This window comes from Trypanosoma brucei, chromosome 11, assembly GCF_000210295.1.
Source record: "Trypanosoma brucei gambiense DAL972 chromosome 11, complete sequence".
NCBI classification, from domain to species: Eukaryota; Euglenozoa; class Kinetoplastea; order Trypanosomatida; family Trypanosomatidae; genus Trypanosoma; species Trypanosoma brucei.
Window position 1 is genome coordinate 3,414,674 of NC_026744.1, and position 13,498 is coordinate 3,428,171.

At 50.7% G+C, this 13,498-nt stretch overlaps 7 protein-coding genes across 7 annotated transcripts; 1 reads left to right on the forward strand and 6 right to left on the reverse strand.

The window, feature by feature from the left end:
* Nucleotides 1-3,627, reverse strand: TbgDal_XI14350 (hypothetical protein, conserved, (fragment); the record flags this gene model as incomplete). Its single annotated transcript, XM_011782278.1, has 1 exon — nt 1-3,627. A coding segment is annotated over one exon (3,627 nt), but the record flags the coding sequence as incomplete, so codon positions are not given.
* A 1,322-nt stretch (nt 3,628-4,949) lies between these two features.
* Nucleotides 4,950-5,591, reverse strand: TbgDal_XI14360 (hypothetical protein, conserved; the record flags this gene model as incomplete). Its single annotated transcript, XM_011782279.1, has 1 exon — nt 4,950-5,591. The coding sequence occupies one exon, from the start codon at nt 5,589-5,591 to the stop codon at nt 4,950-4,952; it is 642 nt and encodes a 213-aa protein (XP_011780581.1).
* Nucleotides 5,592-6,016: 425 nt separating this feature from the next.
* On the forward strand, nt 6,017-6,316 carry TbgDal_XI14370 (hypothetical protein, unlikely; the record flags this gene model as incomplete). The annotated part of the gene is made up of 1 exon (XM_011782280.1): nt 6,017-6,316. One exon carries the CDS (start codon nt 6,017-6,019, stop codon nt 6,314-6,316), a length of 300 nt encoding a protein of 99 aa, XP_011780582.1.
* A 159-nt stretch (nt 6,317-6,475) lies between these two features.
* TbgDal_XI14380 (hypothetical protein, conserved) lies at nt 6,476-7,768 on the reverse strand (the record flags this gene model as incomplete). The annotated part of the gene is made up of 1 exon (XM_011782281.1): nt 6,476-7,768. One exon carries the CDS (start codon nt 7,766-7,768, stop codon nt 6,476-6,478), a length of 1,293 nt encoding a protein of 430 aa, XP_011780583.1.
* Nucleotides 7,769-8,285: 517 nt separating this feature from the next.
* TbgDal_XI14390 (DEAD-box helicase, putative) lies at nt 8,286-10,550 on the reverse strand (the record flags this gene model as incomplete). Its single annotated transcript, XM_011782282.1, has 1 exon — nt 8,286-10,550. One exon carries the CDS (start codon nt 10,548-10,550, stop codon nt 8,286-8,288), a length of 2,265 nt encoding a protein of 754 aa, XP_011780584.1.
* Nucleotides 10,551-11,078: 528 nt separating this feature from the next.
* Nucleotides 11,079-12,263, reverse strand: TbgDal_XI14400 (hypothetical protein, conserved; the record flags this gene model as incomplete). The annotated part of the gene is made up of 1 exon (XM_011782283.1): nt 11,079-12,263. The coding sequence occupies one exon, from the start codon at nt 12,261-12,263 to the stop codon at nt 11,079-11,081; it is 1,185 nt and encodes a 394-aa protein (XP_011780585.1).
* A 387-nt stretch (nt 12,264-12,650) lies between these two features.
* TbgDal_XI14410 (ras-related GTP-binding protein, putative) lies at nt 12,651-13,301 on the reverse strand (the record flags this gene model as incomplete). The annotated part of the gene is made up of 1 exon (XM_011782284.1): nt 12,651-13,301. The coding sequence occupies one exon, from the start codon at nt 13,299-13,301 to the stop codon at nt 12,651-12,653; it is 651 nt and encodes a 216-aa protein (XP_011780586.1).
* Between the last annotated feature and the right edge of the window lie 197 nt (nt 13,302-13,498).

Consider the following 13,498-nt stretch of genomic DNA (forward strand, 5'->3'; position numbering starts at 1 on the left):
CTCGAGTGATGATTTGGAACCAGCCACATCACTCAGTTGCTTTCTCAGTTCCTTCTCGAGTGATGATTCGGAATCAGTCACATCACTCAGTTGCTTCCTCAGCTCCTTCAGTTCCTTCCCGAGTGATGATTTGGAATCAGCCACATCACTCAGTTGCTTCCTCAGCTCCTTCAGTTCCTTCTCGAGTGATGATTTGGAACCAGCCACATCACTCAGTTGCTTTCTCAGTTCCTTCAGCTCCTTCTCAAGTGATGATTTGGAATCAGTCACATCACTCAGTTGCTTCCTCAGCTCCTTTAGTTCCTTCTCGAGTGATGATTTGGAATCAGCCACATCACTCAGTTGCTTCCTCAGCTCCTTCAGTTCCTTCTCGAGTGATGATTTGGAATCAGTCACATCACTCAGTTGCTTCCTCAGCTCCTTCTCGAGTGATGATTCGGAATCAGTCACATCGCTCAGTTGCTTCCTCAGCTCCTTCAGTTCCTTCTCGAGTGATGATTTGGAACCATTAACATCACTCAGTTGCTTCCTCAGCTCCTTCTCGAGTGATGATTTGGAACCAGTCACATCACTCAGTTGCTTCCTCAGCTCCTTCAGTTCCTTCTCGAGTGATGATTTGGAACCATTAACATCACTCAGTTGCTTCCTCAGCTCCTTCTCGAGTGATGATTTGGAACCAGTCACATCACTCAGTTGCTTCCTCAGCTCCTTCAGTTCCTTCTCGAGTGATGATTTGGAATCAGTCACATCGCTCAGTTGCTTCCTCAGCTCCTTCAGTTCCTTCTCGAGTGATGATTTGGAACCATTAACATCACTCAGTTGCTTCCTCAGCTCCTTCTCGAGTGATGATTTGGAACCAGTCACATCACTCAGTTGCTTCCTCAGCTCCTTCAGTTCCTTCTCGAGTGATGATTTGGAATCAGCCACATCACTCAGTTGCTTCCTCAGCTCCTTCAGTTCCTTCTCGAGTGATGATTTGGAATCAGCCACATCACTCAGTTGCTTCCTCAGCTCCTTCAGTTCGTTCTCGAGTGATGATTTGGAACCAGCCACATCACTCAGTTGCTTTCTCAGTTCCTTCTCGAGTGATGATTTGGAACCAGCCACATCACTCAGTTGCTTTCTCAGTTCCTTCTCGAGTGATGATTTGGAATCAGCCACATCACTCAGTTGCTTCCTCAGCTCCTTCAGTTCCTTCTCGAGTGATGATTTGGAATCAGTCACATCACTCGGTTGCTTCCTCAGCTCCTTCAGTTCCTTCTCGAGTGATGATTTGGAATCAGTCACATCACTCAGTTGCTTCCTCAGTTCCTTCAGTTCCTTCTCGAGTGATGATTTGGAATCAGTCACATCACTCAGTTGCTTCCTCAGTTCCTTCTCCAGTGATGCCTTAGAAGCATTCACATCACTCAGTTGCTTCCTCAGCTCCTTCAGTTCCTTCTCGAGTGATGATTTGGAACCAGCCACATCACTCAGTTGCTTTCTCAGTTCCTTCTCGAGTGATGATAGGGAATCAGCCACATCACTCAGTTGCTTCCTCAGCTCCTTCAGTTCCTTCTCGAGTGATGATTTGGAACCAGTCACATCGCTCAGTTGCTTCCTCAGCTCCTTCAGTTCCTTCTCGAGTGATGATTTGGAATCAGTCACACCGCTCAGTTGCTTCCTCAGTTCCTTCAGTTCTTTTTCCATCAATGCCCTCGACTCTGTCACCTTGTTCAGCTGCTTTTTTAGCTCCTTTTCTAGAAGCGTCATTGATCCAGTCATCTCGCTGAGTTGCTCGTTTAGTCCCCTCATTTCTCCTTTCAATGACGCCTCTAATTTTTCTCTGTTCATTTCTTGCTTTTCATTTTTCTTTTTGTCTTGAAGGTGGTTTTGTGACATCTGTTCATCGCATTGCGCCGTATGGAAAATTGCCGTTGAAGTATTGCCAGACTGCCTTATTTTTTCCTCACAGTTTTTTGTGATGCTGTGCAGCTGTCGACTGCTATCTCTCATTTGGTTAACATCTTTGCGTGACTGAGCAATTGGTTGAATCCGCTGCCGTTTCGAATCTGCATCGGCGCACGATGATTGCTGTGGAGAGTCTTCATTTCTAAGGCAGTGGTGGCGCACCTGCAGTGGACTTTTGTCGAGGTGGCCCCACTGTGCTCGGGTAATTTTACACTCGTCGCGCTTTGCACTGTCGTGCACCGGCGAACTACTTTCACCTTGATGGATATAACGTGCACGATGGGGCGTACTGGTTCTGATTGTTGACCTCGCTGAAGGGCTAGATCGCGGAGATGGACGGTGGAGCCCTGAACCTGGGAATCCGTTTCTGCACAAAACGGTAGTGAACAGATTACATAGCCTTGCGTACTGGTCGCTGGTCAGGTCAACAGTGTCCTGAGAACGTTGTGACCGACCGATGGTACAGAGCACACTTGAGTGTAAGATACGTTGGTGCTGCCGAGTTAACGATCGGACCCATGTCTTGGCAGCAAATCTTTCCACCGACACAAATTCATCGTAGGCCCGCGGCGGAGTACATGCACGCTCGCTTGGATGAACATGATCCATTCTCGGTGCTCCAGCCCCATAGCGGCTTGGGCTCTTCCATCGGGAACAAGCTGCCCCACGGTGATCAGTGTTTTCAAGGCGTTCGTAGTTATTCCATAGTGAACGTATTTCTCGTGTGATGACATCCAACCGCTTGCGCACTTGTTCTACACGGTGTTGAAGATGAGTCGCGTCCTCGCCGGACTGTTGCACATCGCGTAAGTGGTGCTCGTGCCAATTCACGCAAATCATCCTCATATTAGCCACGACCCACTGTTGCACGGAGCCAAGTGCATGACTCCCTTTGAGGGCTTCCTCGTACGTAAAGTTCAGAGAGTTAGTGTACTGTGAAACGAGTTCGTCGTGGCACTCCTTGCTGATGGTCAGCGGGTCAAACTGCATCAGCACCTGCAGTATCCCAGCACGGTGCAGAAAAGGCTGCATCTCACTCCATGTGCGCCTCCTCTCACCAAGCAGTACCATTACTAATCCCATGACACGCACGACAATATCCGGGGGTGTTCGGTACGACACAAGCTCTCTCCAATGCCGAGCATCGACCTGGCGCACCACGTGGCAGGCGTGCCTAAGCTGCATCTCAGCCTCTCGCTTCTTCGTGGCAACATCCAGATTTTTCATAGAAAGCTCACGATATAATTTTGCGCGCTCTTGCGAAAGCCGAACCGCTTCGTCTCTGTGCTGAATCAGCTGGGACTGTAGAGGAGGAATCCGTAGCAGAAGTTCGCGTCCCTCCTCCGTCGTTACGGCAGCCAGGGCTTTTGTCAGCGGGCAGGCACCTCCCTCCTGATCACTTGGTACCAGAGGTTCTATGTACAAAGAGCGGCAAACAACATCGCTGCACACAATTCCCAGGCTGCAACGCCACATGCCAGAAGATCGCTCAATGTATTCATACGCCACAATGTCGTCAGGGGCGACCTGAGGAAAGGAGTCCTGCCGCCACTGGAACTCCTCCAACCCCGATAAAAATTCACCATCGTCGCCCACGGCAAATAGTGGTGCTATAGTAAGGATTGGAGGTTGGTCACTGCCTGCCATTGTGCCTTCTTCTGGTATATTTACCTCCATTACGTAGCCTCCCCCTCTCTGTACTTCTAACTGTTTAGGTTGTTTTCCCCTTTCACACACTCGATCACACAACCCACACCCTTGACTATCCTCGCCGGTCGGTTGTACGACTTTCAGAATCCTTCTTCCCCAGCTTCACCACAAGTGATAGACTTCACCAACTGTGTCTGACGGCCGTGTTCACCCACACGCTTAACCCTTCACAGGTAAAAAACACCACCAACACCTTCGATACTGTTTTTACTACCCACTCTTTCCTTTACCCTCTCCTCGTTCACTTTACAAAGTCGCTCAACTTCGCGCACAAGCAAATAAAATACAAATGTATGTTTATATTTATATTTATGTATGCGTATATATGTATATCCTCTGCTCTCTTTCGTTAACCCACTCTTCCCTCACTCACTTTCCCGATACGTGCTGTACTTTTTGTTTTGTTTAGTGGAGCGGCACAGGTCACCTCCTTAGAAATAAAAAATAAAATAATGACACTAATAATAACGACCGTCTGTGATGTTCAGACGATTTTCTTTCACTTGATTTAGCTATGTAAGTGTTCGATAACAACTAAAACCTTTCTTTGTCCACTCGCTTTTTTCTTGTCAACGGTACAAAGGAATATGAGAAAATTTTAAAAAAATAACACGGTACACACTTTCGCCCCTTACTTTCTTTTGTTGATGTTGGTGTTGGCGCTGGTTACTTCCACCTGTCTTGTTTCGTTTAGCTGTTCTGGGATCGAGTCGTTTTAAAATAGAAGAGAGAATAACACTCCTTTGCCTTTAAGTTGTTGTTTTTTTTTTTTCGTCGATCCTAATCTTTCCTTTTCTCGCTTCCACAGCTTCCCTTTGTCACTAATAACGACTGACAACGCAGTGAAGTCACAGGCTACCTTTATCGGCTCCCTCAGCGGGTGAGAAATCAAGAGATGTGAGAGAGAATGGGGATGTTGGTGCATTGCTTCACGGCATACAAAAAATAAAAATCGTAGGGGAGATAAGCAAAGGGGAAAACAGGCGCGTCATAAGCGAAATGAGCCTGTGATTCAAAATTTAAAAAAAAAACGGCCAACGAAGACAGCACCCTCCGCACTGTTACATGTGTCCATTTCAAACAGAAACAGGCTAACAAAGAATAAAACGATGAGACACCGGCAGGGTTAATCCCGCACACGCCCTTGTGCCGCTCCACACCACCAACTCCGCTATCTGCCACCTTCATTGTAGTACACGTTACGCACCCACCAACAGCAGTGTCAGAAGAGGAAGAAAAGATAGGAGAAGAAATGTAATGGTAAATTCTCTCAGCACAAATTCATTACACTAGCCCTTCCACGTTGCTTTCCGCCCAGTAGTGCGGTCATAGAGGCGGGTAATGGCTTCCATTACGAGACGCATGCGGTACTTAATACGCAACGCCTCCTTACTAAGCCGCGCCGCCCTCTCACGCAACAATCTCTCGCGCCTCTGCAAAAAGGCGAGTGCCTCATCACGGAACATAGGTAGCACAACCCCGCAACCAAGGTTCACCCACATCCGGCTGGCATCTGCCACCGTGCACTGCACGAAAAAGTGATTACCCAAGTCAACCATTATGTGATTACGTTGTTGTACACTGACATCTCCAGGGGTGCTTCCCGCACCCCTCACTACAGTTGCATTACCTACAGATTGTTTACCTTCCCCCGCCGCCACTGCTGCCGACACTGTCAGGGCTGTAGACGACCCCTCGTCACGCCTAATAAATGAGTGTGTAGAGGAAAGAGACTGCATCTCATCGAAAAGACTGCGCAACTGACAACAATTGGAGGCCATGTTGTACACTTCGTCCCTCTGTGCCAGGACCCGCGCTAACGATTGTCGTAATACGGCATCCAAAAAGTGCTCCAGCCGTAGCATACTCCCCATAGCCGCATCCGCTGGCGCATGAGAGGGGTCACTTTCCCCCCTTGACACACCAGACATTACAACTAGCGGCAATTATGCGGCAACAAACAAAACACAGCTCACCCTCCGTGTCACCAGCACGCTGTCCCCGCAGGCTTTCTTCAAACGGGAAAAATAACGGAATGTCAAAAGGGGCAGACACCGCAGCAGTGCGTTACAACTAGGCGCTGGCTGTTGCTAACTCGGAACTCAGTAACCAAGGGAACCCTACGCAGTGCTAAGCAATCAGTAAAGCGCAATTACTAGGAAAACTGAGCAAATAACCGCAAAAGACGTAAGGTAAGATAAAAATGGGGAAACCTAGTATTTCTGTCTGTGCATTTACCAGTTTCGTTATCGAACTGACCGGGCACGTAGAGCCTGGCTTGGAGATGGGGTAATAAAAGGAAAACATCTCACTCATAATATAGAGATTGTTTCACTGTTCTCACCCCCAATCCTCCATGCCCGTCCGCAAGATGAAGGAATCCAGAAAGAAAAAAAAAACATATACAAAAGGGGTGTTGGAAACCAGAGTGGCAACCCTCATTGCTCCGGAAAACACCGATGCACAATTAATCGGCAACCAAATGGCGATATCACCGTTCACACACACGCATACACACAAACATAACCCGCTCCCATCACGTTGGACACCAGCACCACCGCTTACGTGCGATAGACAGCTAATGCACAGAAGCTCCTCCGAGGGCGCCAACCCAACTTGGCGCAGCCCACGAGCTCCCAACCAACACCGTCAGTGATAATTCACACGTGTCGTTCGCACGCCACCATCAAATTTCGCTGCTGATGCAGAACAAAAGAATAGGATCCTTACCGCAATAGATTGAACGCTAGCAAAAAGTTCTCCGCACGCGGACCCCGCCTCTTTGTCTTACCGCTCGTCTCATAACTAAAAGCAACTACAAGTCGTTCATGCTATGCGGGTCCGCACCAGCATCAAGCACAATCTCGCCCACCTTTTCATCAAGGTGGAAGCGCGCCCACACCCTCCGATCATGGCCGTGCTCGTCAAAATACTTCAATAACAGTGACAGCAAGCTGTCCTCCACAGCTCGACGCAGTGCGTGACCATTTTCACGTCCCTCCCATACCTCGCGATACCTTTCTACAAGGAATGATACAGCAACATCATCAATGCTACTCGCAACGACGCCTCCGCCGTATGCATTTGGGCCCGCGAATCCATAGCGATACGCGGTGCACGGAAGAGTTATCACAGTAGTCCGCACCATTTCCTCTGCTGAGCGCTTCGAAAACGCCGCAAACGCCAGTGTCCGCACGAATGCAGGCACAAAGGAGCCATACAGAGAATTGAACTCCATCCGCACCATCTTCTCAACCTCCACCACGCTTTTCCCAAATGTGCGACCTTGCTTCCCAAAGTCTGTTGTGACTATCACAGTGAGTTCTTTAAGTGATGGTAAGTCGGCGGCCTGCCCCTCGAAGCGGTCCGCACGACCAAACAGCGGCGCGAGCAGCGCAACAAGCGAAGGGTGCATGGCGTTAAGGTCGTCCAGCAGCACGATACCGTGAGGGTACTTGCGCTGGTGCTCAGTGATTTTCCTTACCAAGAGGTTCAAACCATCCCTTCCCTCCAGGCCACCAAAGCCAGTACCGGATATGACGAGCATATTGTCACCAGAGTCACACTGCCGCCCACGCGAGTTCGCACAGCGCAGCGATGTGGCCAATGACAGTAACCGAGCAGTATGGGTCTTACCGACGCCGTTATCGCCAGCAAAGTGGAGAACGAGAGGCTCATGTGGGTACGAAAGCTTCTTGCGCATTAGGGAAGCAATAGCTTCGGTTAGATGCCCCTGACCCACTAGGCGGGTGCGCAGAAGCTCTTCCACGTTGCTTATCGCAAGACGGCGCGCCTTGTCATCAGTTGCGAAGGGCAACTCCCGTGACACCAATCTGGAAGGAAGCTTGGACATCCAACAATAAAGTTGGCTGCTGCTCAACCACTTGTACCTCGAGCAGACGGGAGCCGGGGGACAGGTCGGCTCACTGGTGTCCGCTACAACCTCATCCACCGTACTTCGTACGTCAGCCCCTGCTACGGAGGGTTCTACCGCGGTTAGAAGCACGCATAGGAACAGAATCACAAAGAGGGAAACGGAAGAGTGTCTATCATCCCCCTCAACACCAACGACAGAAGAAGAGCTAAACGGGTATCCCGAATGGGGCATCGAATAGTGGATAACACTGCACACCTTGAAGCTGATTTATGTGTGACTATGCGGGGAGGAGGGGTGAATTCTTCTCCACGCTCGCTTGACAGACACCCTCCTGATTTCAGTTGCTGATATCCCACGCCCAGCAGTAGTGGACTAATATCCACCCCTCTCCCTGCACCCTTAAGCAGCTCCACGGGCGCTTGGGGAACCGACCAATATTCTCTCTGTGAGTTAAATATATGTATCTAAATTCTATTTGAACACACACGCAGCTTGTGTTCCACCTATTCCAGACACAGACGCGTGGCACAAGTCGATAGGGCAAGCGGAGAAAATGTTACGAACGTCATCAAAAGAAGCAACAGTGCACCACGTCCTGCGCCAACCAGACCCGCATGACACACAAAAAAACAACACCAGGACGAAGTAACGCACAATCACGCCGTGTATTTGCGCGAAAAAAAATACGTAGGACCACGCCCGCCCGCCTTCCTGCACAGTATGGCCTTTTCTTTCCATCCGATCACTTTTATTTAGGTGGCCCTCGAGGTGGCCCGAAATCATCACCACCCGGGTGTGGATTTTGCTCCATGTTAGCCACCACCCTCGACGTGATGCCACCCACGTCGTTCCACACACCGCTCTCCGCCGCTCGAGTACCAAACTTCGCGCGCCCACCTTTCCTCCGTGCAAGAAGACCTCGCCGGAAACACACAGCTTTCCATGTGATAGCGTCCATTACACGCTGCTGCTGCCGTGGTGGGACACCGCCGTGCACACCAGTGGTCTGTGGATGGAAAAGAGGCCTCCAAGTGGCGTTATGTCGTAGATATGTTCGTTCCAAGTGCGCAGGAATCGTCTTCTGGGTTATAAGCGATACGTAGGACCGTGCAATAGCGTTCAGCTTGTGCGTGCGCCACTCAGCGTAGCGTGGCTCCATCATGTGTCGCTTCCAGTTACTAATGCCCTCTAATGGGAGCTGCTTTTGAAGAAAAGCGCGCACGGCAGACACAATGACTCCTTGTCGTTTGGTGTAAAGACTGTATACCTGGCCCAGACGACCTTGCCGTGCGGTGCGGCCCGCACGGCTGAGGTAAGTGAGTGCGTTCGTGGGCATGTCGAAGTTTACAACGAAGTCCACATGCAGATCAAGGCCTCGCGCAGCAACATCGGTGGAACACAAGATGTTGGTGCGTCCGGAAGCAAAGTCGGCGAACATGCGTCGCCGCACAGCTGCCGGCAGGGCGGCGTGTAGCAATGAGCATGTGTAACCGCAGCCGCGCAGCCGGTGATACACTGCAGTTGCACAATCAATACCACGTGTAAAAATAATACAGCGTTTGCCGTCGGCAAATACGGTGCGCGGCACGTGACACGTGAACGGGGCCGCAACAGTTGTGAGGTGCTCCCAGTGCACTGGGCGTACCCCTTCCAGGGCGTGGCGGACCCTCTCCTTCATTTCATCTGCATTATCACCTTTCGCAGCGAAGCCGGATCGGTTTTCCTCTACTTTGTAGTTGCTGACATCACCAGCAGAAGTGGAAGAAAGGGTGGCAATTGGTGTCTCACCTTCGTGATCATGCCTCTCCATCCGAGGCCGCCTCCGCAAATGAAGACCCCGTAGCTCCACGAGCTCCTCCAACGACCCCGACAAATAGTGCGGCTTCGAGTAAGCCTGCTCTTCCTCAATATCTGTAAGTATTTCCCGAGGTCGGTTGCCGTGTTTTTTGAGTAGGTGCTGCAACGTGTCCATCTTCTCTCGTTCACGTTCCACCGGCAGAAAACGGTGGCGCAGGGTGCCCGGTGGTCTGTGCATGCGTTGGCGACGTATGCATGTGACTGCATCAGGGTACTTCTTCCCAACAACAAACTCAAGCTTCCTAGTTATGAAAGTGGTCGCGAATACCGTTTGGGTCTGTACCGGCCACAAGTGTTTAAACATTACACGCTTCTGCACCTTCATCAGAAGATGCACGGCATCATGATCGTGCTGCGAGGATAGCATGCCGTCTGCCTCGTCCACCGCAACATAACGCAGATCATCCAGAAAGACACGTCTCGCCCGGATGAGACGGAGAACTATCTTTGGGTCCATAATCATAACATCCACAAGCTGTTGCTTGAGCAACCGACTTAAACGGTGATTGGCACGCTTGCGGGAGGTGAAGGAAATCGCGTGAAGTCCTGTGGCTTCCCCCAGCACGGAGCACACGTGGTGTAGCTGCGCAATAAGTTCGCGGGTTGGTGCTAATAGAATCATGCGAGGTCGGCGCTCACGCAGTGGTATCTTGTACACATCCCTGTCCTTTATCATGTTCTGATAAAGAGGGAGGAGATACGCCAGCGTTTTCCCCTCGCCGTGCGGGGCGGCAACAACAGTATCTTTGCGCTGCATTATCACCTCGACAGCAGACTGCTGAATGGGCGAAGGTGTTGTAATGCGCAGTTGCCGGAGGGCGCTGCGCAGTTCAGGGTAGAGTGGCATGTCCTCAAAGCTCGTGACAGTTTTTGTCTTGATATTCTTGCTCAACAGTGGCGAATTATGCGTGCTGGAGGGTGAAAGGCTCTGCAGCACAACATCACTGACGAGGTGATTTGAGCGCTCACCAACGGAACGACTGAACGTCCCTCCGTACGCCTTCAGCTGCTGAGGAACGATAATACCGCGGGATGTAGTAAGGAGCGCACCACTGCAGTTCAACAACGTTGTCAGTGCGACGGAGCGCACAAAACTGCGCCGCGCCCGCGTCCAGTGAGCAGTAGGGTGCAGTAAAACTATGTTGCGTCGTCCCATTTCCTCGAGCTAACTAGTCACCGTAACGGTACCTGATCTTCCTGTTCGCCCCTCTCCGTTGCACCCCCGAGCACCGGCAACAGAAAAATAAACAGCAGAACGATAAAAAAAGAAAACAATGATCATCATTATTAGTCATCAAGGCAAACCGGCGCAGATGTTACACTGATTCACAAAGTGAGGGCTCGCTGAGGGGGTCGTGTTGGTTTTCGGCGCCGCTGGCAACGGTTATTTACCTTATAATACTTAGGTGAGGGAGTGGTAAGCGAAAGCATGACACAAATGTGCATAAATTTTCCTCTGTCTTTTTTGTTTTGTCCAATTAAATAAGCTGTTATTTATCCTTTCTCCATCGGGATACAAACTTCGCGTCCATCCAAAAAGTTTGTAGCGACATCACTACATAAGACCCCACCCGCCCTCTTTAATCGATAGCAGTCGGAAAATTTTTTACCGGTAACGAAGGGCTAAACGACTGAAGGGCGGGTAAACGATTTCCACCCACGGGGTCAAGAAGCGTGGACCGCGTCACACAGCCACGAGTGCCTTTGTGGCCATCTGCAACGCTCCTTCATAGGTTTTGTTTCCACCGATAAACCCAGACACATGGACAAAAACGCATCCCTCCACACCACTAGCCTCGCTCAGATCGGCATCCCGAATTCCTTTCCAAGGCAACGGCTTGCGACTTTCAAAACTCACAGCGTCCTTCGGTACCGCCTGCACGCGCCAGCCACTTTTATCAGAAAATAGAACGTAGAGCACGTGACCAACCTTCCCGTGCTCGGCTTCGATCTCCAAGAGGTGGTCCTTCCACGGGCAGAAGCGCTCCTTCAGGACTATAATGCGGCCGCTCGGGTGCACGCTCTCAGCGGCGTGGAAAGCGTCCTCAACAAGGCCACGGGCAGGCATCCATGAAAACGTAAAGAAATGAACAGCGGCCACAAACTCGGAGAGAGCCAACTCCACCGCTTGCAAGAAAGCGGTGTTCTCGCCCTCGGGATTGCCGTCACCACCTTCATTCCACCAAGGCATTAGCCGCCCAATTCGATCTGATAGAGTCGTCGTGACAGCGTAATTACGAACGCACGAAGCAGACTGGGCATCAGCAGAGCATCCACTTGCGGTAACTGTCTCTGTCGCGGGTCCGAAGGAGTTAACACCGTTATCTATTCCGTCGATGTGTTCCACAAAGTTTTTATATACAATGTCAAAAACAGTGTCGAGCTCAGCCTCACTCAAGTTTTTCCTACTCTCAGACCAGCTTCCCATCTTCAGGAGTTCTGCACGGTACGAAGAAGAAAGCGCCGCCTCAACATAGCGCTGGATTATCTCACGTCCGAAGTGCTTATAGACAAGGCCAGCAGAGGACAAACGCGTTCGGTACATGGATTTCGGGGTTTTCATCGTGTCATGGAAGGTCGGCTGATGGTGGTCAAAGCGTAGCGCATCCGCGTCATACACACCTCCGACATCCACCACAATACTGCACCGGTCCAAAGTCTTAGCATCACGCGTACGTAAAACATTTGCCGCACGGAACTGTCCACTACAACGTAGCATCCCACAAGCTAGGGCTTCATCACAGTGGAAAGAACCGTTATGCGTGCCGATCACAGGAAAGGAGCTCGTGTCTACATCCGCCAAAGACGGAAGTACACGAAGCCCGGAGAGTTGCCTCACAACAAACTCAGCCATATGCCCCCGAGACATCCTTTCCTCCGCGTCCCTACTTTTGGTTATCGTATTCCCCTTCTCTCGGAAACCTTCGCGAAAGAACTTAAACTCCCTGTGTGGGATATGCAGCTGCTATCGGTGGGACGGCGCTACGTCATGGACAATAGAACAACAGTCGAAGGGAGAGAAATGAAAAGAACAAGAAGTAACCATACAATGCAACTGGTCAACTTCGACAAAAAAGAAAGGCTTAGGTTGGGCTAAAGGTATGCCCAGTAAACTGAGTTGCACGCTCCCAACTTACGACAACCAAGTAGATTGACCACGCCAAGCACAACCTGTCACTCGCCAGACCAAACGCGAGGGCTTGAACACATTTCCGTGTGTACGGGAACCGACACGCACGCGAATTCCGATCCCCTTTTAAAAGAAAGCTGCCACCACATCCTTGAAGAGTGTCTCGAGTGCCTCCTCCACTCCGGCACCCGTGCAGGCACTCGTCTCGAAGTACTTGTAATCATGCTCCTTCGCCCACTGCCGCCCAGTCTCACTACTCACAGCCCGTTTCTTTCTACCGCCTCCTTCCGACACCTCGTCTATTTTATTTGCGCATACCACAACCTTGCAGGGTACGGACGCATCCACCCGGGCGACGTACGTGTCATTTCCCTTTGTGTTCACGTGAGCTTCCATCTCCTTCACCCACTGGTTGAGTGCGAAAAAACTTTCGGCGTCGGTTACGTCGTAAACCAACAGCACGCCCTCTGTTGCCCTATAGAATTCGTTGCGAATCTCCAGGTACTCCTCGCATCCTGACATGTCCCAGAAGTTCACGCGAGTAGAAATTTTTCCCGATGGTGCTAAATGCGCTGGCACCCTTACATCAACGCGCTTTACACCATAGTCGATTCCAATGGTAGGTATGTACTTTGACACAAACCGACCCTCACAGTACTGCTTGATGAGGCAGCTTTTCCCGACACCAACAGATCCAAGAGAAACAATCTTAATCCGGGGGCCAGACTTATCACCTCCGGTAGTTGGCGAGCCATCGGAAGTGGTATGAGATGGCATAACGCACGTGAATTGGTAAGCAAAACTAAGTCACACTGCAATGGAAAAAATGTGTCGTTCTCCCGCGGTGTTGTGCCCTCCTCCTCCACCCCCCCCCCCACTGGCGTATGACCTGTGATAGATTGTTATCTCACCTTCCTGTGGTCGGTGTTCGTTGGTGAAAATGGAGTGAGAAAAGAAGTGGTGGACGCCACAAC